Source organism: Aspergillus fumigatus, chromosome 4 (assembly GCF_000002655.1).
Source record: "Aspergillus fumigatus Af293 chromosome 4, whole genome shotgun sequence".
In the NCBI taxonomy this organism is placed as follows: domain Eukaryota; kingdom Fungi; phylum Ascomycota; class Eurotiomycetes; order Eurotiales; family Aspergillaceae; genus Aspergillus; species Aspergillus fumigatus.
In genome coordinates, this window is record NC_007197.1 from 1,288,738 (window position 1) to 1,313,883 (window position 25,146).

The 25,146-nt window shown below is 49.6% G+C and overlaps 9 protein-coding genes across 9 annotated transcripts; 3 read left to right on the forward strand and 6 right to left on the reverse strand.

Annotated features, from left to right (window-relative positions):
* Window positions 1-8: 8 nt before the first annotated feature.
* Window positions 9-1,677, reverse strand: AFUA_4G04600 (holocytochrome c synthase CYC3). Its single transcript, XM_001481501.2, has 3 exons — window positions 1,430-1,677; window positions 713-1,371; window positions 9-654 (listed from the first exon to the last, which is right to left on the reverse strand). The coding sequence occupies exons 1-3, from the start codon at window positions 1,661-1,663 to the stop codon at window positions 405-407; spliced, it is 1,143 nt and encodes a 380-aa protein (XP_001481551.2). The 5' UTR covers window positions 1,664-1,677; the 3' UTR covers window positions 9-404.
* A 146-nt stretch (window positions 1,678-1,823) lies between these two features.
* AFUA_4G04605 (uncharacterized protein) lies at window positions 1,824-5,036 on the reverse strand. Its single transcript, XM_001481502.2, has 6 exons — window positions 4,870-5,036; window positions 4,560-4,799; window positions 3,617-4,123; window positions 3,143-3,471; window positions 2,928-3,052; window positions 1,824-2,874 (listed from the first exon to the last, which is right to left on the reverse strand). The coding sequence occupies exons 2-6, from the start codon at window positions 4,609-4,611 to the stop codon at window positions 2,082-2,084; spliced, it is 1,806 nt and encodes a 601-aa protein (XP_001481552.2). The 5' UTR covers window positions 4,612-4,799; window positions 4,870-5,036; the 3' UTR covers window positions 1,824-2,081.
* Window positions 5,037-5,431: 395 nt separating this feature from the next.
* AFUA_4G04612 (ubiquitin-conjugating enzyme E2) lies at window positions 5,432-7,106 on the reverse strand. Its single transcript, XM_001481503.2, has 4 exons — window positions 6,872-7,106; window positions 6,737-6,816; window positions 6,007-6,671; window positions 5,432-5,969 (listed from the first exon to the last, which is right to left on the reverse strand). Exons 1-4 carry the CDS (start codon window positions 6,896-6,898, stop codon window positions 5,818-5,820), a joined length of 924 nt encoding a protein of 307 aa, XP_001481553.1. The 5' UTR covers window positions 6,899-7,106; the 3' UTR covers window positions 5,432-5,817.
* Window positions 7,107-7,154: 48 nt separating this feature from the next.
* Window positions 7,155-9,018, forward strand: sam50 (SAM complex subunit SAM50; the record flags this gene model as incomplete). Its single annotated transcript, XM_741555.2, has 4 exons — window positions 7,155-7,271; window positions 7,352-7,468; window positions 7,564-7,750; window positions 7,805-9,018. 4 exons carry the CDS (start codon window positions 7,155-7,157, stop codon window positions 9,016-9,018), a joined length of 1,635 nt encoding a protein of 544 aa, XP_746648.2.
* Window positions 9,019-9,327: 309 nt separating this feature from the next.
* Window positions 9,328-10,375, forward strand: AFUA_4G04630 (transporter YIP1; the record flags this gene model as incomplete). The annotated part of the gene is made up of 2 exons (XM_741556.1): window positions 9,328-9,678; window positions 9,773-10,375. The coding sequence occupies 2 exons, from the start codon at window positions 9,328-9,330 to the stop codon at window positions 10,373-10,375; spliced, it is 954 nt and encodes a 317-aa protein (XP_746649.1).
* Window positions 10,376-10,712: 337 nt separating this feature from the next.
* Window positions 10,713-13,100, reverse strand: AFUA_4G04640 (putative ubiquitin fusion degradation protein (Ufd1); the record flags this gene model as incomplete). Its single annotated transcript, XM_741557.1, has 1 exon — window positions 10,713-13,100. One exon carries the CDS (start codon window positions 13,098-13,100, stop codon window positions 10,713-10,715), a length of 2,388 nt encoding a protein of 795 aa, XP_746650.1.
* Window positions 13,101-13,297: 197 nt separating this feature from the next.
* On the reverse strand, window positions 13,298-16,680 carry AFUA_4G04650 (uncharacterized protein). The gene is made up of 3 exons (XM_741558.2): window positions 14,053-16,680; window positions 13,878-13,970; window positions 13,298-13,812 (listed from the first exon to the last, which is right to left on the reverse strand). Exon 1 carries the CDS (start codon window positions 15,744-15,746, stop codon window positions 14,127-14,129), a length of 1,620 nt encoding a protein of 539 aa, XP_746651.1. The 5' UTR covers window positions 15,747-16,680; the 3' UTR covers window positions 13,298-13,812; window positions 13,878-13,970; window positions 14,053-14,126.
* A 220-nt stretch (window positions 16,681-16,900) lies between these two features.
* Window positions 16,901-20,191, reverse strand: AFUA_4G04660 (proteasome regulatory particle base subunit RPT6; the record flags this gene model as incomplete). Its single annotated transcript, XM_741559.2, has 3 exons — window positions 16,901-19,099; window positions 19,198-19,873; window positions 19,957-20,191. The coding sequence occupies 3 exons, from the start codon at window positions 20,189-20,191 to the stop codon at window positions 18,841-18,843; spliced, it is 1,170 nt and encodes a 389-aa protein (XP_746652.1). The 3' UTR covers window positions 16,901-18,840.
* Window positions 20,192-21,176: 985 nt separating this feature from the next.
* Window positions 21,177-24,771, forward strand: AFUA_4G04670 (calcium/hydrogen antiporter; the record flags this gene model as incomplete). Its single annotated transcript, XM_741560.1, has 5 exons — window positions 21,177-21,324; window positions 21,396-23,242; window positions 23,297-24,226; window positions 24,280-24,443; window positions 24,507-24,771. 5 exons carry the CDS (start codon window positions 21,177-21,179, stop codon window positions 24,769-24,771), a joined length of 3,354 nt encoding a protein of 1,117 aa, XP_746653.1.
* Between the last annotated feature and the right edge of the window lie 375 nt (window positions 24,772-25,146).

Consider the following 25,146-nt stretch of genomic DNA (forward strand, 5'->3'; position numbering starts at 1 on the left):
GAACATCTAAAGTTCCTACAGTTTTGTGCTCAGTTAAGTCGAGGTGGACAGTGTATATATGCTCTTGCGATACAAAAGTATTGCTGTATAATACATTGCCCGAGAGACCAGTGAGAGGAGATGGCGGAGGAAAAAACAGTGAAAAGCACAACGAGCCCATACTCAAACGAGACAGGATACCACTGAACTCCATTACCAATTGCTTGTTTAAAACAGGAACACACAGTCAAGCATGTACACGTGAAGCAAAGAGATGAACAATTGCAAAAGATGTGATGTTAAGAATTGAATGATTCGTCTAACTGTCAGAGTCGCCCGCGCTCTCAATTATGCATGTCTCCAAAAGAATAATGTCTGTTCATCCAATCGTACGCTTTCGCGTGTGTTGGCCGCAGAGTGTGTAATTATGAATTATTGTTCTCTCGCACGGCACCGCCGCTAGCTCTGTACCAGACGTCGCCTCCCCATCTCATTAGACGCTCAATGGCCGCCGTTGGGCTGTCCAAGGCTGGTCTGATATCGAGATAGAACACTGGCTCACCAGTCGGCTCGGGGGGACCGGAATAGTAATCAATCACGTAGCGAACTTCTTTGGGGCCAGATGGCGTCTGTCGCAACACAAACCAATCATGACGATCAAAAGGTGGATTTGTTCTGTAGGATATTCCGTATAAGCACGGTCTCAGATCAAATGCATATCATGTTCACTTACCCAAACTTTGCAGGATACAGCCACCCTAGAGCTTGAAGTATCTGTGCCTTGGGGGTAAGCTCTTGTGGACGACCCTTGAACCTGAGAAGTCGAGGTTCACAGGCTGGATCAACATTTCCGGTCATCTCCTGCTTCATTGCTTCTCGAGCAATGCCTTGCTCTCCCTTTCGGCACTTCTCCCATGCTTGTCCCAGGCCCTTAGCAAAGAGGCGTTCCCATCCAACTATTTCAGCCCAGGCACCTTCATTCAGGAAATTGTGGACCGCTACCATGGCTTCGACAGCATCCTGTGGTGTATCGGTGTAACCTTTACGGAGCATGGCGTTGTACATTTGCTGGGGGGAAGGATACTCCCAGTTGCCGTCTGCATCCCCTCTAGGTATGGAGGAAGGCTCTCGTTCCACCGGCAGGTCTACCGTCTGATTCGGTGCTCGCTCCTGAGAAATGGAGGAGAACATGTAGTTAAGAGGGTTCAATTTTGACAAAGCAGATTTGGTTTCGGGAGCGGGAGGCTGAGGAGAGTCCGTCACGGTAGTTTTCGGCCGCACATAGAACGGAGAGTCTGGGGACCGAACAGGGCAGGAGCTGGAAGTATCAGACCGAGCAGACAGCGAAGACAAGGCTGGAGGAGCGTTGGAAGCATGCATGGGACATCCTGGCTGTACGACGTCAATGAAACTGTTTCTGTGAGATATGCCAACAGGATCTTGTACTAACTGGAGGGGACGCATCGGAGGACGCCAGAGGGTTTGGTGCCACAGGCGTTGGCTTTGCCTGCGGATCTGCCCAAAACCAACCCATATTTGAGAGACTGTTACAGTATAAATAGCAAAGAAGAAGGTATTGAAGGTGAAGCGCTGAGTTCAAATTCGTTCGAGGTTTGAAGCACGGATGAATCAACGGAGTATCTTTTCTACTGTTAACATCCAAAAACTTTCGAGCAGATGACATAATAATAATCTCCGGCAAGGAGGACTCTAGGTCTCGGATAAACCGGGTCCGTACAGAGTACCTAATCTTATCATATACGCCGGTCACATGACATCTAATCATGGAGCCAATCATGCTGATGGCATATACAAGAAAGGATAAGTGCTGATGAGGTATGCAGGTATTTATAACCGCTATGGTATCGATGATTATTGGTATCGATTTCGGCTCTGATTCAAGGTAGAAATATACTTCTGACCTTTCTAGCGCATGCTTAGAGGTCTAAATCAGGATAGCTTGGATTTTATGGCTTTGATAACTTTGTATACACTTGCTACTTGGAATGATACACGAAATAGATGGTTCTGGGTATCCAAGTTCTGCCTGGAAACCTTGCGTGATTCCTCATATAGCATGACTTTCAACTCATTGAACCAGATCAGTCCCGCAGTGATGAGTTGGAACACTCCCCAATACATCGTTGCGAGACGAGCCCGGTTACAGCCTCCTTCCAGGCTGATTCCCAGATTGCTCCGTGAAAATCAGGTAGATAGAAGTAGTTGGCTAAAGTGTCCGCTACCTGTTCCCACTTCTGCCAGCCCCGAAGCATGGCCAACCGAGCAAGCCGGCCAATGAACCAGGAATGTTCCGCCTGTCCGGCTGAACTTTGAGCCCCGATGAATAATACCCACGCAAGTAGTCCGTTTATGGCCTTGGTAGACTTTGGGCCTAGGGATAATGACCAGCTGCTCATAGATGCTTTCAAGTGCTTAGTCAAGGCGCGACCTAGCCCACTCGATGGCGGTGATAATATCAAAAACTGATTGAGGAAGCAGATACAGGCGACTCTCGTGACAGCTTCAATAGGACTGATGTCCAATTGTGTTTCAGAAGGTGAGCCTTGATGGCCATCGGTGTATATATAAGAAAGGAGCCGGTGTTCGGTCTCGCAATTTACCACGCGGAAAAGCTCATGGTCCTCAGGACAAAGAGAGGCGGGTCTCTCCCTGTAAGCCTGACTGTAAAGAACTATATCACGCATCACATCTAAGATTCTCAGTAGAGGGAGACTGAAAATGTTATTGTCAAAGAAGGCTGCACCCAGCCTCGCTAACACCGACGCAGCCGGTGGTCTAATCCGTTGTTGAACACTAGACGGAACTGGTCGAGGATCCCAGGGAAGAGGGAACAATGGCTTGGTCATAAGACCCGACGCTGCTTTCACATCGGACCTAATACCATGCTTAACACTATCCTCTGAATATTTGGGGATGTCACTACATACGTGATGATTGCTGCTAGCATCGAAGGCTGGCGGATGCTATCTGCCATGAGGCCTCCCCGCAACTCCACCATACGTTTCAAGCCTGCTAGATGTATTCGAGTTTCGTCGAACATTCCTATGATCAGCTGCGGAGGATTAGAAAAGAGATTCGACATCGTAATATCGGCACCTAGTGCAAGAGGAAAGAGAAGCTAGATCTAGAAGGTGGCCCTTACTGTACTTGTCAGCAGATTGACCATTGTATCAAATGATTCATCGCTCAGTGCACGTTCAGAATCACACATTTTAGCGTTCATCTCTTGCATGCATCTGGCTTTCATGAAATAGTAATCTGTATCATGGCCGGTTGAGCGAGAACTGTCCGGTGCACGGGAGCAATCAATGTGATATCCGGCCAATACAGCCCGGTGAGCCGCACACATAGCCATCAGACCAAAGAAGCTTCCAGGATCCGAGAATGACGATTTGACCATCAATCCAGTCTCCGCCTGCTCGTTGATCTTATGCTCCTCCGGAAACGTCATTGGAACAAAGACAGACTTCCCTTCTCGATAATAACGTTAGCCAGGTGCCAGGGAAACGCATTTCAAAATTCATCCCAACTGCAGCTATCTGCCGTGCAAACACCAAAAACTTCGTGCGGCAGTTGCTGCCACAGTGTGGTGAGGGTAAGGGACCAGAACACTCACAATAGCACACGAGACGAGCAACCCTCGATGGGGCCTCACCAGCGCCCATCAGTGAACCAAATGGATCAAGAAGCCAGGACGATGGAAAAGCCAGAGGGTTGGGGGCAGGGGTTGGTGGCACCGAATAACCAGCTCTCCATACTAACGGTCGTCGTCGTTCTTGTGGAGATCTAAGGAGACTACGGGGAGGGTTGGAATCTACGAACGAGGAAGACGCGGGCAATGGAGAAGCCACCCCTGCTTCCAACAGACACTCGGATGTGGAGCTCTCCGCCTGGGTTGAAATCGACGCAGAAAGAGGTAGAGGATGTTTTAGACGGGATTCTCGCTTTGTGATTCTCTTCAAGCCAGCAAGTCGCTCTCGCCTGCGCACGTCACGCATAACATGAGAGCGAATGGCTTTGCGCGCATTGGCGTCTCTGATTCTCTTGGAGCTCAGATCATCGTCATGGTCGATGAAGGTGTACATAGGGCGGTCAATCGCAGCAGGATGGATGGGGTTCGATGCTGGACGATTCGTAGTAAGCAACCGGACTATTCGATTTGACTTCAACTGACATCAAAATGCTGGCTTGTAGTGTGTGACACCCGATTAATAGGCATCTTTATCAAAGCTGGGTATGCCAGTGAAATCGCAATAGATCCGTTGCACAGAAACAAAGAATTTCATAGATTGCGGAACAAATCAAGGAAAAGGGTCATCGACATCTCGAGCTCTCTGGCTCAGGCACACAGTAATCGCCAGGTAGTGCAACATTTCATGTTTGAAGATTGCTCAGAATAGTATTATAACAGCTTCAATTTTGTACACAAGGCAGTTGCAAGCTGCTAAGCAGATGAACGAAGAGATACAAGAAGAGTAGACAGCTGAAGGGAATCGAATTTCGTGCACGATGTCAAAACGTCGTATGGTGGACACTGCAGACGACAGAATAAAACGAACCTTTGGATTCATGAGGGTTGGGGAACCCCTGAACCTCATGCTGACGGTCCATTGCCGGCCTTGGAGAGGGCCACACATAAGAATCTTAAAGGAGTAGCAGTGAGTGAAGGTCAAATTATTAAACTACTACCCCAGGAATCTGCAAATGCAACTCCGACACAGGGGGATGAGCAGTGGCCATGCAGCAAGTGCTAGTATGGCTGCTCGGGGACGAAGTAATCTGTGAGATGGAAGATCGATCTTATTGGGGCACAGTGTGTATGTCGTTAGCACCTATGCACTCCCACAACACTTGAACACGTGTGAGTACATTACTGTATGATGATCGTGCCCTGATACAAAGTAACAATAATCATGACAAGAGTGGGTTGAAGGTGAGATGAAGAGACCACGAACGATCCAAGAAGGATGAAAGTTGCAACAAAGACTGAGAGTGGATACAAATAATGGGAAAGAAAGGGATCTCTACCAAACTCCGTACATAGAAGTAAGTTAAGTCCACTAGAGAGGTACTTCCATCATCGCTATTCTATATCTAGTATATTTTCTATAATGATTACTCTGTAGTGTAACTTTCTCTTGATCAGCACGAACTTTGACATAATGCATCTCTATCTTTAATTGTCCATTTTTAGTATTGGTCTGCCTTGCTTCAAACTTTGGTTAACAATCATAATCATTGCCGTTGTTGGCTTGCGTGGATAGCGGAGGCGCTGCTCTCCTCGTTTCCTGTCAATAAATGCATCTTGGACCTATTCTACAATGTCTCACTGAATCCAGCTCCCATCTTCTTCAAAATAGATGTCATCATCATTTCTAATCGTATTACATTGTGTCTACGTTGCCCCATTCGTGTAACTTCAACCAAGTGACTTTATCACCTGGTCGCTGTTTCCATAATAAGCTCACGGCCCCCACATCCATATTGGACGAGATCGACTTAACTAGAGTATCATTGCCCCCAATGACTATGAACAAATGGAACGAAGGTTCAGTAATAGCTATTCACACTTTGAAGTACATTGTCAACGGGCAAAATTGACCATCATCAGAGCTCCGGACGCCATGCCTGGTCTAAAACGCCTCAGACAACACGGAAAACCGACAAACCTGTAGAATGCAATCCTAATACCTGCAGAAGTATCGCGCAATGTAGCCATTCGCCCAGAAATGAAATAATGAATGGAGATGACGGCACCATTACAAAGCTGGGAATAAAGCCACAACAAAACAAAGGGAAATTTTGAGACAGAGGGGCCTAGTCTCTAGCTGTCTCCTTCGCGGAACCGATTTCAAAGACATACGATGGTCCCTCAGGACCACTCGATAAAAAAAAAAAAAAATAGCGGCGTATTGGCGTGAACAAGAAACAAATTTCGGAAAACTCAACCTTGGACATCGTTGACCAGCCTGGTAAGAAGTGCGTAGCCAAATATGAGGGCGAGACCAATCCAGATCTTGTTTCGACGAGCCCAGCTCTGACCTGCTTCTCGTGCGACCTGGCCACCCTCCATTACCGCACCGAGTCCAGGTGCGCTTGCGTTTGGACGCCTGCGGAGTGCGCTTGTCTCTGGAGAGCACTTTGTGACTGAAGAGTTAGGGTCTGGTATCAGCTGCCCAGTGTTTGTATCAATGCGGTTTTCTCTCATCCATTGCCAATTCTCCTGATCCAGTTCTGGCCATTCGCTGCGGAACTTGAGGCCGCCATCTCCAGCCTTCACATTGTTAATTCCCCTCGCCGTAGGAGTCACTCCTGGGGTTGCGCTGATGTGAGAACCTCCACCTGTAGAGTTCCACCACCTTGAGCGCGCAGCCAACACTCTCCGTTCTGCCTCCGAAGCACTGACACTACCGGTGGTCATTTCTTCACTAGTCATGAAGGATAGCAGCCCGATCAAAATGGTGGAAACCTCCCAGGCTGGATTGAAGGATTTGGGATGAAAGTCACTGATGCTGAGGCACAGTCGAGACGACGGTTGGAACCGGCCACTTGGAGTGTGCATACGGATTGCAGGGGGTGCAAACGGATACTCCGGAGGAAACATCAATGTGCCCCAGTATTGGCCATTCTCGTAAGGTGTTCCAGGAGGACCAGTGAGAATATAATGCCATCTGAATCTCTTTTTAGCCACTCATTTCCAAGTATTAAGGAGAAGATGGGAACAGGGAAGATTTACTCGAGAATGTTGGACTCCGATGGATGCGCCACAATGTATGGCGGGGGATTCTTTTGGATGTTTTGATACTCGCGGGTGAGCTGAAAACTGTCAGAACAGATTCAAAGATATATACTGTATTGTAGATGAACGAACTCGCTTGTACGCTGCTTTCGTCGCCATCTTTGAGTGGATAATGCAACAATCTCCGTCACTTCGATACGATAAAGTCGAGGGAGAGGTTCGGCTTCAGATACAACAACGCCTAAAACAGCAAAGTGAGCTGAAGGTATTAAGATTAAGACCAAGAAAAACAAATGATTTGAACGAGAGAATTGGAAGGTAGAATAGCCTCTGTTGCCAGTATGATGGATTTCGTGGGGTGTCACTGATGTATTGCTTGTAGTCCGAGGGGCGGTTATCAGTCACGTGAGGTCTTATGGCTTCATTCTCGCCGCCGGGAGCATCTAGAGGGCAACCGAAAAGGACTGTACGAGGTCTCTTGGCCATTGCAGCCGCAGAAATGTCCTCGCCACTCTCTGCTGAAGATGAAGACGTATGTGGAATTGTCGAAAATCTTCAATCCCGTCTGTATAAGAGTATCAACTGACGCTCGCGTGCCAATTCATCATGTAGATCTTCGAGCGTCTCCAACAGCGAGCCGACCCGAAAGTACTCGAAGAGCAGCAACAGGCCATCAACGAACGAGTTCATGCTATCTACCAGAAGGCGCAGATGCGTCTTGGAGAGCTGGTATGCGCTCAATTGCTTGTTATTTTATGTGATTTGATCTGCAATGAACACAGGCCGAAGACCTAGTTTACTGACGAACCTCTACATAACACTAGATTGACCAGAACTCAACTCTTCCATGCGCGATATCGTCGGTCCAAGTGCTTAATGCGACTCATACACGCAGAAGCTTCCTGCAATCTATATTCGACCCACTCTTAAGCGTCAATCAATCACGGCCCTATACTCTCTCTGAGGCGTTGCGAGAGATCTCGTCCCGTGCTGACAAGCTCGGAAAATTCGGTTTGTCACTTTAATATGAAATATTGTATTGGACAGTCTCTGATATGCTCACAGATATCTTTCAGCAACCGATTTCAGTGTATATCGACCAGTCACAAGATGCGAAGTCGCAAAACGGAATACCCAACATCGATGTCTTTTTCTCTGTTAAGGAAAAGTCCCGTGTACTCCTGAAGACAGGAACTGACCTTGGAAACACTGAAGGCTCGGCCTATGGAAATCTCCTCTGGCGCAATGTTTTTGGTGGTGCAGAGACCCTCAATCTGAATGCTGCTATGGGCACCAGGACAAGGTCTGCCTATCAAGCTGCTTTCGAAACCCCCATTCTTAGCGATCCGGATTTCCGCTTCGAACTTGGTGGTATTGCGAGTTCAACGCAAAAGTCCTGGGCGAATCATGAAGAAGTGCTGAAGGGTGGCTGGAGTAAGCTCCGCTGGCTTAGCCAATCCGGTCATCGCCATGAGATCGGATACAATGGCTTCTGGAGACAGGTTACTGGACTGGCTGAGAACGCGTCGCCCACGGTCCGGGCTGATGCAGGGGACAGTGTGAAGAGCAGTATTTTCCACAGCTGGGTCGCAGATCGAAGAGATAACCCTCTCCTTCCATCCCGTGGTTACTACGCCAAAGCCTTCAACGAATTGGCCGGATGGGGTCCCCTGAAGGGAGATGTCTCGTTTTGGAAGTCGGAGGTCGAAGCCCAGGGAGCAATTCCCATTCCAATTCCCGGAATTAAAGGTGACAGTGGTATCAGCTTCACAACCGGTTTCCGTGCAGGTCTTCTGTATCCTTTGGGGCTGGACTCTGATTCCCGACCTCAGCTATCTCGCATCAATGACCGCTTCGTACTTGGAGGCCCGACAGACGTCCGCGGCTTCCGCCTCTGTGGACTCGGTCCTCACGATGGAGCCGATGCTGTAGGAGGTGATGTGTATGCTGCGGGTAGTGCAAATCTTTTCCTGCCTCTTCCCCGAGTCGGTGCGGACAAGCCGCTGCGGCTGCAGGCGTTCGTGAACGGTGGCCGCCTGCTACCCCTGCGCACTTTGCAGAAGGAGGCTCCAACAAACAGCACAGAGGTGAAGGACGCCATGACTGCTACGATTTCAGAGCTAGGGAATGGACTGCCTAGTGTTGCAGCAGGCATTGGGCTCGTGTACGCCCACCCTGTTGCGCGATTTGAGCTGAACTTCTCGCTCCCACTGGTGTTGCGGAAGGGTGAGGAGGGCAGAAAGGGACTGCAGCTCGGAATTGGTATCAACTTCCTGTAGAAAATATGTACTATGCATCAATTTGAATAGAATTTATAGCGTTCAGATCTGATCTAGTTTCTTCGTATGGGGAAGCTGGGGCTGTCTGACTAAGCATATAGTGGCGGCAAGGGAGCTCTTGAACACACAGCCGACAGCTGTACTGTATGAACCGTAACATCCGCGCTAGATCGATTCATGAACCTCTTCAAACACGATCATTTATTATACTTCTCAGACACTATCGCACTCAATACACATCTAACATTCCAAATCTGCCTGCACCGGTCAGGTGCTTGATCGTCTTCACTACTCTACATATTGGCCGCAATGGCCCAATACTATCCCCAGCAACAGCCCTACGGGTCGCAAGCCTCTCCGCAGAATCTCCAATTTTATCCGTCATCATACACGTCGGTCTCAGGTCATACAACGCCATCGCAAGCTACCTATGGTGGATTTGGCGGACCTTCGGGCTCCACTGCTCAGGCATATCCCGTTGGAGGGGTCGGGAGCGGATATGGTGGCTTTGGGTCCCCTGCCGCTGGAGTGAGTGGGAGGATGGGTGAACAGGGCGGATTAAGGACAGGATGGCTGGCTGCTTTTGGCACGGAGGGCTATGAAGGGGAGCCGCCGCTGCTGGAGGAGCTGGGTGTGAATTTTGAGCATATCAGGACCAAGGTTGGTAATGGACTGTCAAGTGGCTTGATAACCGGAAGACGTTGTGTTTGTGTTTAAACGGAGAAAGGCTGATCATTTTTTGCATCCCTTACAGACTTTGACAGTGCTCAACCCTTTTGCTCGGATCGATCAGCATCTGATGGACGACAGCGATCTGTACGGGGCCCTCCTTTACATCGTGCTCTACGGGACATTCCTCCTTCTCTCGGGCAAGGTCTTCTATGGCTACATCTATGGTGTCGCCGTCTTTGGTACCGTCGTCCTGCACCTGATTCTCAGTCTTATGTCGCCTGCTCTCGATACGGCGTCGGCGCCCAATGCCGCAGACCCGTCCAACTACGACCCCCATCACAAACCTACCATGTCCGACGCCTCCTCCGTGGGTCATTTCTCTGCCACCCTGACGTTTCCTCGGTCGGCCAGTGTTCTTGGTTATTGTTTCCTGCCCTTGGTTTTGACCAGTCTTGTGGGGATTCTGATCCCGATGGATACTCTGTTCGGGTACTTGTTAACGACGGCCGCGGTCGGCTGGTGCACGTATAGTTCCTCGGGGATGTTCTGTGCTGTGGCCCGGATGCGTGGTATGAGAGGCTTGGTGGCGTACCCGCTTGCTTTATTCTATGTTGTCTTTGGCATCATGGGGATCTTCTCGTCCCGCGGCAGTGGTACCCTGGCCGCTAAAACGGGCGCCGCTTGAGGGCGAAGTGCATCAGTCATCGTTACAAGCTTGATCTTAGTTCTGAGCTGGCCGCTCGGGACTCATGTTTGCATGATCTGTTTTAGCCTTGTGTATTCTCTCTGTTGAATTTATGTTCTGTGGGGATGAAGAAATCCCATACTTATGATAGATATCTTTTAGCCAATCGGTAAATGAGCTTACATTATTTCTTCATAGAAGCAATGACGTGAATTGAACAGATTTTTGTTAGACAGGTTTCGGGTAGAATGATCATATTATCAAAGCGTTCACCACTTAGTTTCTATATCCATATGGCGCCGTAGATCGCAGGTCTATGCACATTTGGTCAAATCAACTAACAGAACGTTTGTTCCTCATCTCTAGCGGGCGCCCAATTTGTCAACCACTCTCGTGCTTTGTCAAGATCCCCAGCGGTTGCTTCGACAGCAGCAACACACCATGGCAGATCATATGCCTTGCCTCCGGTCATAGCTCCTTCAGCAGCAATCATCTCCGCCTGAATCCGTCGCTGCTGGCTGACTTGATCGGTGCAAAGGTAGAAAGGTGCAGTGTTCGGCGCGTCCCTCCGGAGATTGATGGCATCTATCAGGGGTCGCACCAAGGTCAAGATTTGCGCAACGCTCATAGACGTCGTTCCGCCATCGCTGGTGTTGATGGATAGCCGGTGTTGCTTTCCTGTCTTGCAGTACTCATTCTGACACCAGGGCTTCCCACATCCTGACATCAGCTGGGAGAGATATCGGCGCTCAATGCGGCGACGAAGTAGTTTTCCTTCCGGATCGTATGTATCTACGTACAGAGGTCCGAAGCAGATACTGCAGAGGCCTAGCGTGTCGGTTCCTGGAGTGATTGTGCTCTGTGCTGCTCGTGCATCGAGCGTTCTGCCACAATTCTGGTTCAAACAGATACGGGGCGCCGGTCGAGAGAGACGCTCGAGATCATGGTGGCGCAGGTGCGTCTTCATATCCCGGAGTCGAATGATCTTGTTGCAGAGATGGCATTCTGTCGTCCGGCCACCGTCAACCAATTCATGCGGAGTGAGACCGGACAACAACACCTCAGGGTCGAGCATGTCAGGGTCCGTCTCCCCTCGCTGCGGTACCACGAGGTGACAGAATTGACATAGAATTGGCTTCTCTGGACACACAGTCGTGCGATGTTGAGCGAGGCTCGGGAGGCTGTCGGCTTCGAATCCACAATCAGGACATAAGCGCCTGGTATGGAAGATACCGTCATGCCTATCTTTGCTAGGAATATCATTACCGTGGGACGAATCGTGAGGGCAGTGCCAATGATTATCCCACTCTGGAGAGCGCTTCTGGAAGACATTACCGCACTGAGGGCAAAGCACATTATTGCGCAAACAAAAGTTCTCATGCAGAACAAGCGTCCTCTGAGGCACCCACTGATGACAGTTCTTACACTGCACATCGCCAGGTTCATGAGTATCTAACTGGGCTGCCGTCTGTTCCCTTTGAATAGCTGAAGAGCTTTGCACGACCCGCATGCTGTAACGAAGTGGTAAGGTCTGGCTTGATGCCATCCCGGCACCAGCCTCGGTCTGAGAATATGCATGCACCGAAAGATACAATGCCTCAGCCCCGTCTAGTTCAATATTGGTTGGCCGGATACGAAGCTTTTTCGATGGTTGGCTTGAGAAGTCGGCGAAAACATGCTCGTCCAACCTGGGTCGATTGCGCTGATGCGAGGAGAATGGACTCGCGAACAAATAGACAACTGCGTCATCTATTCCTTCAACCTCAACTTCGATCGTCTCCTCGCCATCCCATCTGCTGAGTTCGTAGTCTACGTATTCGCCTGGAATCACCTGTCCAGTGACTGTTTCTCCCAGGGCGAGAACTCCGCCAATGGAGCTGCCCCCTTTGGTGCCGGGAGCACGAGAAGCTTTCTCTAACCGTCTTTGCAATGTCTCTCTTGCCTGGTCTTCAGTCAAAGCCACAATATCAACCTCCAAATCTGTATCCACAACGCAAATGCCGTCGCCTTCGGGTTCCACCTTGTCGACGAGAAATCTAAACCGTTCATTCCGATTCCCGGACACCGAAAGAAGTTCCCCGATAGTCAAAGTGGTGAAATTGTCACGTAAATAGCGCTCCAGCAATGCTTTCCAGTCCTCTGGGTCGTATCCAGCTTCGAGAGGGCGTAGGCGCACATATGTGCCTTTTGGCAACTGCTTGGCATGGACTGTAATTGTGGGGGTTGAATGGCGGGTCGAGCGAACAGACCCTGATCCTTCTCGGTTGTTCAAATCCGGAGAGTGCGCCGTCTCTGTCCCATGTTCACCGGTTTGCAATTGGAATGGCTCATCCTCGATGTCAAGAGCCTGTCGTAGAAAACCGCTGAGACCCACTTCTCCCTCCGCAGCTGAAAACTCTCGTATCCCTGCATATATTGCACGCTCATTGTTGGGGTTCACCAGTCGGAAAGTGAGTGGATGAGGTAACTGCTTTTGGCGGTCTAGCTGCTGTGCTCGAGCTCGCGATTCGGCGGCGAATGTGTGAGGATTGAACGGGTCAAAGGTACTCGTGTATTGGCGCAAAGAACCCTGAGGTGATACATCGCTCAACGGAGCAGCAGCCAGAAGCTGCTCGAGGGCCGATTGTGGCAGAGTAATCTTGTCTCCAGGTAACTTCGGTGTGCGCTGTGGTGCAGCAACGAAGAACTGAGATGACCACTGTAATAAATCTTGCTCCCGAGCCATGATTTAGACAGGGGATGTTATCGAATACGGAGCGACGAAGAAGGATCCCTTATGAGACATCTTATGCCCCATCAGCGCGCATGTGGTTGAAATCCATCGCCGCCATAGAATAGTTACGGTCGTTCTGGAAGATGCGAGCCGCTTATCAATAACAATGCACCTCGTGGGGAAATTTTGCCCCTCCGTATTGATTACGACATCATCCTGGTTGCCTACAAAAAGATACTTCAATCCGAAACTCAACGCACGGAAGAGTGGACTGTCTCGTCTTGAATTGAGAAGAAAAGAAAGAGGAAAATACACAGAATTGTGAGAAACAGCAGAAAAGAGGGGAAGAGTGGGGAGTCGGGGTCCAACCGAACTTGTTCAACGGCACTCGATTCCCATGGGGAAGCAGTTTCCAGGACCAGCGCACTTCTCCAAATAAGCCTGAAATATAAGAGGGATAGGGAGATCCAAAATATTCAAGGGGATAACTAGTGGCTGATGGAGTTGAAGCAAGCCGGCTAACCTCGGTCCTCTGTGTATTCAGATTCAAAAAAAAATTCGCCCCCGACATTCATATCATAGTCATAACCAGTCGTCACAGTATTTATGTTAAACCGCGAATAGGGGCTTCGCAAAGCTACGTCAACATTGGCGGATCTCTCTCGAAAATGTGCTAGTAAAGTTGCCTAAGCCGATGGCGCGAACTGGTGTTGCACCAGTCACACTGGAACCACTCCAATTAACTTTTGCCTTACAGGCTGACGATGAGAATCAACTGCAAATACTTACCATTGTCGAAGAGCAGCCCTCGTTGTGCTCAATGCAGTATAGTCCTTGGCAGTGTTGGCACGTTCGTTGGCAATCAAGTTTGCACGCGGCACACTGAAGATACCGTCAGTTGAAAGCTTCGAGATTCTTCTCTTTCTACCGCCCCCTTTTCCACTCGTTCATGAGAAATGCTTACAGTAGGGCCACATTCCCAGCAATCCTTGCTCACTCCACGCTCCAGTCTCTAGGATCCTTAGTCAGTAAACTGCCCTATCGCCTCGGCTCTGAATATGAGCATTCAAGCTTACATACCTGAGACGAGTCATTGGTGCCGAGAGAAGCTCTCAATGCAGTCTGATGCGGCGACAGATTCGAGCTCACACGTTGTGGATTGGGCAGGCAATCGGCGCAAAACCATTTGTTGCAACGGTGGCACCAGCGATCGGTAAGGCAATCTGCGCAGCGGGCAATCAGGGCAGGGTGGTCCGCCCCTGGAAAAAGCGAAGGGCGCTTTGCCGCCACAACGGAGGATGAGTGGAAGGGGGGCGGAGTGAGCAGAGGGAAGGTCTCCTCTGGGGACTGTCCCCAGATCGCTGGACCCTCGGGGGAGCTATGACAACCGTCACATCCGCGAGACCCAAGGGCAATAGTAGCAATCGCTGGACCGAGCAAGCGGCCTTCACGCTGAGACCCATCCTGGCCAACCAACATTGCATTGGGGTCGTGTCTTGGCCCACGGCACAGCACGGCGTCGAAGGCAATGATCCCGTGGCATTTCTGAATTGTCTGTGCCCAGCCTTCCTCGATGCTAGCGGTCAGCAACTTGCCGGACGGTGAGTACCAGACGTTCTGCCGGTCAGTCTCACGGCCCTGGTCATGTTGACGTGATGACGGCCTCGCTTCCACCGGCGTTTGACCGGCACACCTTGAACTCCACCACTTGCGGTACCTGCTTCGTGCTGCAGCTTGTGCCAGGTTCAGTGGCGTGAAAAAATAGATGCCTTTCACCCGGGGAGTGCCGGCAGGGCGAGTCGGACGCACGGCATATTGAAGGACTTGCATAAGTTTACGTTCATTCAGATGCTGGCACCCTCTGATAGACAGGATGTTCACATTGAAGCGGTCATTCAGCAAAATGTCTGCAATTAGGTCCGCCGGAACAGGTAACCCGTCCAAAATCAAGGTGCGTACGTCCTGTAAAAGCGACTTGTGCTCGAGTTTTGCGAAAATCTTCTTTAAGGGGGCTGAGTAGAACTCGTCCTCGGTAAGAGACTCGTCCATGGGTTCATTACCCAAGGCTTGAGCCCTACCGTTATCTGCCGAACTTCTCTGCAGCTGCGCCCCACGACATCGACTTAGGTCAAGATGCCGAAAGACGTATGGTGTCTCCATAACCACGGATCGAAGGGCACGGCATGTTGATGCCAACGAGAGCAAGCCCGAAATCGACAAATAAGGAGCCATGTGATCGAGGATCAAGCTATTGGACAGCACATCGGTGAGGGATGCTGGTTTCGACGGAATCACGGTCACAGAGCACTGACTTTCCTCCTGGGGAGCCTCTTCTTCCTCGGAGGTTACCTGCACTTCCCGAACGACTGGGACAAGGCCCAGTTCCTTGGGGGTCAATCGTTGAGTTCCGTAGTAGAAATCTGGGGCACGCCCAATGAGATTCTGACGATAGGCGGCGATGGCACCAGTGGCGAGCTCATCCCCAACAGTGAACCTGGGAGCAGCATTGGGCTGGATTTCCTTGAGAGCGGCCCTGGCTTTGGCCAGCTCATTTTCGAGTAGGTTGATCGTTGATTGTAGGACAGCGGGCATGGCTTTGATGTTAACTGGATCGATGGCAGTTACTAATGAATACCACAGTTCCCCTTCGGCCATCATACACGATTTAACCGGAGTCGGCCAAAGTTGCGCGCAAACAGACCTGACGTGTTAGAGCAGGTTAGGACCTTAGCGACATCGATCAGTTGAAACGAAGACGAAAAGGAGGCGAGAAGTGGCGATTGTAAAAAAAATGGCCAATGCTCAATGATACATGTGCTTAAATGCTGCATATATGTATATTAAGATTAAGTATAGCGGGATAAATTGGCCACCACATTGATAGGATAATTAATGATGGTAACATAATACAAAAACAAGAAAGCAGTAGTACTCCGTACAGTCAGTACTACGGAGTAGTGTGGGACCATGACCGATGTAGATCATGTAGTAAGAAAACAAATAAGTTGTTCATTCTCTAAGAAGGGGGAAGAAAAGACGGGGCGTTGCGAAGTCGAATGAGAATCGACTTTGAATGCAGCCACTTTCGAAAGCTGATACCGGTGAACAATAAAGGCAGCAGCCAGATGGGGATAACGGATGGATGGATGAATCAGGGCTTACCTTTAACTAACCCCTTCAATCACAAACTACTTTAGACAGAGGGTGGAGGAGCGAGACACGGAAGAACTAAAAGAGCAAGTCCGGGGACTCCACCATATACCAAGCGAGCTTTTTCTTCTAGAAGGCTGGTGGAAGACTGAAGAGCGCAGTGAACGGAGTGGATAGACAAGTAATAATAGAGTAGCCACTTGGATTGACAAATAATGAACGCTTGTGTATACTAGAGGACGGAAGGAGATCCTTTATATGCTTCGGTATCTAAGAGAGATCGTATCATTCAAGGCACGGAGGGACGGACATAGGATTTTGCTTATTGATTGCATTATGTTGTACAGAAGACACAGAGATAGGGGCCACTTCACCTTGGGGATAAAATCTGTAGATGAGCCAAAACTAATTGTCGGTTATTTTCTTTTTCTCCCCCTCCCCCCCCCCCCTTAGGATATTATGATTTCTGATCACTACTGCGCCAATAATAAGTCAGTATTTCTCTAGTGCCGAGATACAGTAAACGGAAAGAAGCTCCATCATCCATGAGAGCGAAAGGGGTGAGCCCACTGCGGAGAATAGGGAGAGTCTTAAGTTACGGAGGAATATCATCCGCCAGAGACGGACTAAACCAGGGACAAGGGAGACAAAGTCCGCTGGATCCGGGCCGGGGAATCTGGCGGCGAGAGTGCAAGACTCTCAGAACAGGGGTTAAGAGACGTTGCAGATGATCTGGCAACCGATTAGGAAACAAAGTGAAGCAAGTTATGATTGGTTGGGAGTATTCAGAGAAGGGCGCGGACTTCGTTGATCCTGGCTACATGTGGATAACTCCACAAAGCAGGATGGACTGATAATTGATCTCAGTTGACTTGGCCGAACCGGCGGAACGAGCAGCGCAAGGGGAGGCACAGCCCAGCCGCATGAGGCGAGCTAGGACTGGACGGACTGGAGGACAAGGTTGGAATATTACGGAAATCACATACTAATGTCGGTATCATGTAGGTAGGCAGTCCATTGTACCAGGAGAATGGATGGAGGAGACCGAATCGCCCGAGACGAAGGATGCCATACAGAGAAAGACACGTATGTGGGTATGAAGGATGGAGGAAACCGTCGGTTGGTTGGGCGGCTGTCAGGCTTCACTGTGAATAAGAATTTGATGTCTTTGTGCTCGTCGTGACATTATTATTACCTATTACGATGACCTGATTCCTATCTCAAAATTGCAAAGGTAGGTAATCTCACTTCAACACCATAATGTTTTGGCACAGGTCATCAGATCTGGAGTGCCCCACCAGCCGAGACCCTTCAGAAAGAGGACCCACTCCAAGTCACGCGTATGCCACAGAGACTTGTCCAGGAAAGATGCCTGTTTGAACAACGCGTCAACCTGCTGTGTATCGGAGTAGATACTATACCATAGGCATTAAATTGAGCGAGCACTCAGTACCAGAAAGACTTGCTCAACTTCATTGATAGTTATATATGCCTCAAAAACATGGATAGAAGGGGGCTACCTACATCATGATGCCGTTCTATTACTGTACTATTCAATTACCTGTAGCTATGTAGAGAGGTAGAAGACTAGAGAGGTAGCGCACCTACTCTACGGAGTAGAAACAGAATGATCGTCGAGCAAGCGAAGATCCTTGCAGATCATCTAGCCACTCACAGTGTCACAATAATAGAGTACATCCAGTAAAGTGCCTACAAGTCTACCCCTTATTCCTATGGACCGGTTAGATCCATCATTATTATTGTCGATGGAGATAAGACTCGAAGCAACGATAACAATAGCGGTACAGTAGGTTAGGCAGTTTTCACGACCTTACTTGGACCACTACCAGCATCCTTTCCTCATCCTTCTTGATAGTCTTGGCTGCTTTGCTTGGCAAAGCCTGAGTAGGCCTCATACTTTCATCCATCCTTGCCAAGTCTGTCGAATCATTAATGGGTGGTCAATAGTCTCCCAATAGTGACATCTGGGCATTCCTGAACCTCAAAGATCTCAAGACACTCATCAGTCTGGAAATATCTGGGAGTCTCTCTACGATGGCGAGTGAGTATCTAGTCACCTCGCAATCTCGCGCAGGCTGTGGGGATGAATTCTGGTAGTTGGTACAGTATGTTCCGTCGATCTACTTGAGAATGCGCAAGGTATGGCGGAATATGGACCGTCTTTCTCGCCAAGAACTACCGTGCGACCTACAACTATCAATGTGTCGATTGTAGGAATGTTGCAAATCAACCTCAACCCTTTTGCCACGGTGCTACAGCAAGACTTCAGACAGTCAACACCCGCCGACTAGACATGATCCACGTCGTCTACAGGCTACATACACCCCGTAATCGCGGACTTGGTGCAATGTTATGCACTTCAATCGCCCCTTTGTCTGGGCAGCTGGCCGTACATCATGCAAAGTCCAGGTCATCATGAAGCAGCAAATGCCATAAATTCGCTGGGGGACGTAAAGTAATGGTGTGGATCATGCTGAAAGTAGAACTATTGTTACATGTTGTCCTTAGCCCTTCTCCAGAGAGTTGCGCTTCAGCGGTTGAACCACTTCCACTCCTCCCTTTCCAAGATCTCCTGCTCCCTCTACTTGAACAGTTTCGAGACAGCAACCTCCTTGTCATCGTGTTTGTTGAGAATCTTGGCAGTGGCTAGGTCAAAATCTTCCTGCGTGACGTGCACTCGTCGTTCCCGAAGCGCGTACATGCCTGCCTCGGTGCACACACCCTTCAGTTCTGCTCCTGAGCATCCATTCATCTTCTCTGCAATCTTCGTCAAGTTGATGCCTCGCGTCAGGTTCATCGACCGTGAGTGAATGCGTAGAATATCGGCACGAGCTTCCACCCTACCACCATGGAAAAATGAATCAGTAAGTCACAAACATAAAACTTCGTAAAAAAAAGAGGGGGGTGGGGTTAAAAGAAGAGAAGGGCAGAATCTTACGATGGCGGTGGAAACTCGATCTTCCGGTCAATCCTTCCGGGCCGCAACAAAGCGGGATCCAGGATATCAAGTCGGTTCGTAGCCATGATGATTTTGATGTTTTTTGTGGGCTCAAACCCATCCAGCTGATTGAGCAGCTCCAACATTGTACGCTGCACCTCTGAATCTCCAGAGCCAGCCGAGTCTATACGGCTAGAACCGATACTGTCAATCTCGTCCATGAAGATAATGCTTGGTGCATGTTCTCGAGCCATGACGAACAGCTCACGCACCATGCGACTACCCTCACCAATGTATTTCTGGACTAGTTCCGAGCCGCTGACCCTGATGAATCGGCAATCTGTGTGATGGGCTACCGCTCGGGCGAGCAGTGTTTTACCGGTTCCGGGCGGCCCGTAAAGAAGAACACCTTTGGGCTGTGCGATACCAAGAGACTCGAACAGTTCTGGATGCTTGAGACCAAGCTCAATGACTTCCTTGATCTCCTTGATTTGTTGATCAAGGCCTCCGATCATATCGTATGTGCTGTCAGGCACCTTCTCGACCATCATAAGCGAAACGAGCGGGTCAACCGACGATGGCAACATTTTTTCTAATTTATAAGAGTCTGAAAGCAACGCAACACGCTTGCCCACAGTAAGTTTCGTAATATCGACCCCGTCTGCAATGTCAACGACTACAGCACCACATTCAATGTTAGCATTTCACCTACATGACCTCGATCGACAGCCCGAGGCAAGGGCGGGGCCTAGAACGCACCATATTTTCCTTCTGGATGTACCTTGACAAGAACCTTCTTGGTGCTCATCACCTTCACGACCTCTCCCACATAAGACCCAGGTTGTTGAAGCAAGCCCAACTCCTCTCGTAGTAGGCGAACTCGCGAATTATAGTCGTTGCGCTGTGCTTCCAGTCGACGTAAAACAGCCTGGCCTTGGATAATCTCGAGTTTCATACTCTCGATCTTATTGCGATAGTAGTTGTCCAGCGCCATGGCTGATGTCGGTCAATGACGCTCCTCTTGATCCACAAGCTGCTAACCACACAACGACCGATACTTTGGAGAATATACCAATCCAAGCGCAAGAGAAAACAATGTATGACAAATATCAAGAGCCCCGATGCTAGAGAATGTACAGGAATTAAACGGTTGCTTATGGATGGGCGGAGAGAATTGTCCTGGAAACAGCTCGCAGGTAGGAGAAGGTGAGCTGTACCTAGTGGGCAGGTAGATACTAGCTGATATCAGCAATAAGCACCAGCCACTCTCCTGGCAGCCACACCCCTGATGTGTAAGCGGAGTCCCCCAATTACTATCGGGAAAAGTAAATTCCATGGCAATGACAACTACTCCGTAAATGATGCGGTCATTCATCCACCGAATTTGCCCGTCCTTCATGCCTGAGGACAAAAGGTGGATACCCAAGCTACTAAAGACTCAAAGTATGTAAACTGACAGGCTGACACCGGCCATTTAAATGGAGATCCAAGCAACTCGAATCATACGACCTACGAAACGTCTATATTCACATAAAGTACATCGTCTCACAGGACCATTCAGTCGATTCATCTGACTGCGGCGGGGCTACAATGAGATGATGCTATCTCCTGATCTCTTTTGTCTACCACCTCTCGTACTAGTACAAGTAGGGTGGTTTGTATAGTAGATCTTTCGGCGGCGATCCAGTATCTATCTATCTATAATTCCACTTTCAGGCTCCTACCCGTATTCTTCGACACAGCTTATCAGGCATCTGCGAATGCGTACTGGTGCACTACACAATGTGTTTTGGGTCATCTCGAGAATCTGACTTGTTATTACTTTAAGTGCAGGCCACTTTTTTCCGATTTCTGATTTTGTTCTTCCGAGTCGCGTCTCTTTTCCGCATTATCTTTGATCCCTAGTACTCCATCCCCAGCCTCCTGATAAACTCTGATCGCGAAAATCGAATGGAAAGAATCGAGCGCGGTGAGAAACAATGGATAACAGCCAGAGAGTCCCAGATATCTCTCGTTTCTCCCAAGCTGAAACGACATCGCGTTTGAGCTCGACCGTAAGCACTGGATCTACGTCGTCTGATACCATTCGTCCGACTAGACCTATGGCGAACAGTAGGAGAAGCTACGGTGTGTTTGCGTGTCCTGTAACCTTAAGAGAAGAAATCTGCTTATTATTTCTTGTCATCCGTTGTCTATAGGGACTATAAGCTCTTCTGATTTGGCGGACTTCGACACATTGCCGAATGACGGCCAGGCCGACAACTCCAGTCGCATACCTTCCTCCCAATCACCATCTGTGGCAGCGTTACCGTCAGATAGGCCGAGAAAGCCATCTGTAACACGTCGGATATCTTCAAGGCGACAGGTCCCGCATAAAGGCCAGGAGTTCTCTACAGACGATGATGTCCAGGAGGTCGAGGAGGATATAGCCATGCAACAACAGGGCTCAAACCCCCAGCCTTCGCCGAGACTGCGCCCATTGAGGAAACAGAGCTCGACACTGAGGCGCAGGTTGAACGCTCGACCCAGTCCGTTGGCACGAGCGGACTCTGACAATGACAGTGGGGAGGAATCGTTATTACCAGAGTCCTGCATGGAGGCTATAGGAACGCGACCGCCGTCGCAGCAGTCAGAGGCCAGCTCCCATCATGGGATCAATCACGGTGATGGCGACAACGATGAGACGAGCGATGCGGAGAGCTTCACCCTGAAAGATCGTCAACAGGCCATCAACGAAACGCACCCATTTGGCATCAGACTATGGAAGCCGGCTCTCTACAAGAAGAGCCGTTCCGTGGAGAAGACTGCTGAGGGAGATATTCATTCGTCTCCTGGCGGCAGAGTGGGAAATATACTCTTCTTGGCCAATTTGCTCTGGACTGCTTTCTTTGGGTGGTGGCTCGCTCTTGCTGCTCTCTTCGGTGCCATCGCATGTTTCATATTTGCATATTCTCCTAGCGCAGTGGAGTACGGAAAAGTCTTCTGGGGACTTTCATGGTACCTCCTCTATCCATTCGGGTCTTTTGTTCGTCTGGAGACCGACGAACACTATGCGGAGGAAGATGAGGGTGAAGGCCGCAGCATTAGCGAGTATGAGCAATGGCAGAACGGTGATCTCGAGCACGGCAGGCTTTTCTTTGGCCCCCGTAGCAGCCGGTCTCTCGTGGGTAGGCGTCGCAATAGCATTGACTCTGTGAGCGAACAGGACAGTCTGCTTGGCAGAACGCAAAGAATCTCACCTCGTGAAAGCAACCTGCATTCGAAACGCCGCTTGTTCGGCCGCGGAGAATGGACATTAGGACGTGTCGTATTCTTCGTCTTCTTTTATTTTCTAATTGGCCCTTTGATGCTGTTTGTGTCCATGGTATGCTGGTTGCTTGTATTCTGGATCCCCATGGGACGTGTGACCCTCATTCTATTCGATCATCTTCGTCGTCACCCGCTGGCCTTATCCTTCCATTCTGATACATCTTACACTCGACTGAGTCCCGGCTCCCCCTCATCGATACTCTTATGCACTTACCGTGCGGCTGGACTGAGCTACTGGAAATATACGGTGGATGGTACCAATATTTTTCTCATCAATCTCCTTGGTGTTGTGCTGTTTGTCATCATCGACTACTTCCTCTTGGCTGAAACGCTGGGTCTGCATAACTGGATGACACATCCTGGCTTCGTTTTTACTCTCGCACTGGTCTCCATTATTCCTCTGGCCTATTTCATCGGGCAGGCCGTTGCGTCCATCTCTGCACAATCATCAATGGGCCTGGGTGCCGCCGTCAACGCTTTCTTCTCGACTGTCGTTGAAGTTTATCTTTACTGTGTCGCGCTGACAGAAGGCAAAGGGCAGCTCGTCGAGGGCAGTATCATTGGAAGTATTTTTGCGGGTATACTGTTTCTCCCTGGGCTGTCCATGTGCTTCGGCGCTATCAGACGCAAAACGCAGCGATTCAACGTCAAATCTGCCGGAGTTACATCGACCATGTTGATGTTCGCCGTGATCGCTGCATTCGGTCCAACGCTGTTCTATCAGATATACGGCAGTGTAAGTTATCCAATATTCTCATTGTCGGTTTCTGCTAGTGACCTGTTTGCTTAGCACGAATTGAACTGCTACTCGTGCGCTGAGACTACGGACTCGGGCATCAAAGATTGCCGCCGCTGTTACTTTGCCCAAGTTCCAGCTGTGGACGACAATTTCTTCCGAAAAGTAGTTCAGCCTTATTCATGGTTTGCCGCTCTGTTTCTGTTCTTATCATACATAATTGGGCTGTGGTTCACACTCAGAACCCATGCTGCCCTCATCTGGGCCACAGAAGTTGAGGAAAAGAAGGCCGCGGTCCTCCAGCAGGAGCAATCGGCCTATGAACCCAGACATCTGCTATCCCCCGCTGGAACTGCAAATGCCACCAGCAGCAACGCTAAGGGCTCTATTCGAGACTCACAGCTCTATAAGAGGATCTTAGGACAGTCCCTGAAGCAGGTTGGCTTGTCCGAAAATGCTAATGAAGACGCTTCACACCAGCCTGAGTCGAGCTCGGCTCGAGATAAAGGCGCGATGCCATATATCGTGCCCCCACGAACGGAGGATGAGGACGGTTATTCTAGCTTCAAAGGCTTCCGAGGATATACTGGAGAAGAAAACGAAGATTTAGTGCGCCAGGTGACCGAAGTCGCAGCGACAGCGGCCGCCGTTGCCGCTCGTGATGTTGCTCGGACACGCAAGCCATCCGTCCAGCAGGGCACTGCACGTCACAGCAATAAGATCACAGGTGATCTTTCGAAGTCCGTTCTGGAGGACCAAGAAGACGTCGGGATTGAGCACACACATGCTAGCGGCGGTCATGACGCGCCAAATTGGAGCAAAGCTAAGAGCTCGATCATTCTCCTCGTGGCCACAATACTGTACGCTATCATAGCCGAGATTCTCGTGAACACCGTGGATGTTGTCCTCGAGAGCGTTGACATAGACGAGAAATTCCTTGGAATTACCCTCTTTGCGCTTGTCCCCAATACTACGGAATTTCTGGTAAGACCAATTCAATCAATACCTGCAGCTCCATGAATCTCACACCTGTACAGAACGCTATTTCCTTCGCGATGAACGGTAACATTGCATTGTCAATGGAAATCGGTTCGGCCTACGCATTGCAAGTCTGTCTGCTCCAGATCCCCGCGCTGGTCCTATTCAGTGCACTCTACAGCCGTATCCTCGATCCCTCGGACCTTTTGACGCATTCCTTCAAGTAAGCATTGCACTCTGGCCGCATAGATGGCTTGAAGAAAATCAACTGACACGGTGATTACAGCCTCATCTTCCCCCAATGGGATATGGTATCTGTTATACTCTGTGTATTCCTCCTGTCCTACGTGTATGGCGAAGGGAAGAGCAATTATTTCAAGGGTTCGATCCTCGTACTCACCTACCTGGTGGTGGTTATCGGGTTCTACTTGGCCGGCTACAGTAATGTTGACACGATGGGTGTCGATCGCTTCGACACGCTGGCCCTTGGACCAATCAGGTCCGAGAACTTCCACACGATTGGTCAGCCGACACGCGGCATGGCTTTCTAATTAATGTGAAATGAGACATATGGTTTGGCTTTAGCCTTATGAAGTAGCGTACAATTATACTGTGCCGTGGTGAATGCATAACGTATCTGCTTTTGGGCTTTGGCTATTAGAGTATGATTAAGAATGCTGATCGAAAATTGTTTTTGTCCAACCTAGTGATACAATGAAAAGCAACTCCGCTGGTGCTGAGCAGGAATCCACGTCTTGGAGAACTGCCTGTTGGCCATTCACTTCTAGGCCTAGTCGCAAGTCACAATCATCTACAGAGCTAGATCCTCCAGCTGTATTGTTCATGTGATGGATTGTTTTGCCTCTAATGACGCTGTGTGAGCGGAAGACCATTTGAACCGAAAGGGGAAATGAAAAGAAAGAATC

Coding starts and splice junctions, on each gene's coding strand:
- AFUA_4G04650 (XM_741558.2), bottom strand. CDS start 15,746: ATGATGGCCGAAGGGGAACTGTGGTATTCATTAGTAACTGCCATCGAT.
- AFUA_4G04600 (XM_001481501.2), bottom strand. CDS start 1,663: ATGTCATCTGCTCGAAAGTTTTTGGATGTTAACAGTAGAAAAGATACT. Junction 1,372..1,429: donor CCTCCGATGCGTCCCCTCCA/GTTAGTACAAGA, acceptor GACGTCGTACAG/CCAGGATGTCCCATGCATGC. Junction 655..712: donor CTGTATCCTGCAAAGTTTGG/GTAAGTGAACAT, acceptor AATATCCTACAG/AACAAATCCACCTTTTGATC.
- AFUA_4G04605 (XM_001481502.2), bottom strand. CDS start 4,611: ATGGACCGTCAGCATGAGGTTCAGGGGTTCCCCAACCCTCATGAATCC. Junction 3,472..3,616: donor TGCTCGTCTCGTGTGCTATT/GTGAGTGTTCTG, acceptor ATTATCGAGAAG/GGAAGTCTGTCTTTGTTCCA. Junction 2,875..2,927: donor ATGCTAGCAGCAATCATCAC/GTATGTAGTGAC, acceptor GCATGGTATTAG/GTCCGATGTGAAAGCAGCGT.
- AFUA_4G04612 (XM_001481503.2), bottom strand. CDS start 6,898: ATGGCGACGAAAGCAGCGTACAAGCGA. Junction 6,817..6,871: donor CGAAAGCAGCGTACAAGCGA/GTTCGTTCATCT, acceptor GACAGTTTTCAG/CTCACCCGCGAGTATCAAAA. Junction 6,672..6,736: donor TCGGAGTCCAACATTCTCGA/GTAAATCTTCCC, acceptor AAAGAGATTCAG/ATGGCATTATATTCTCACTG.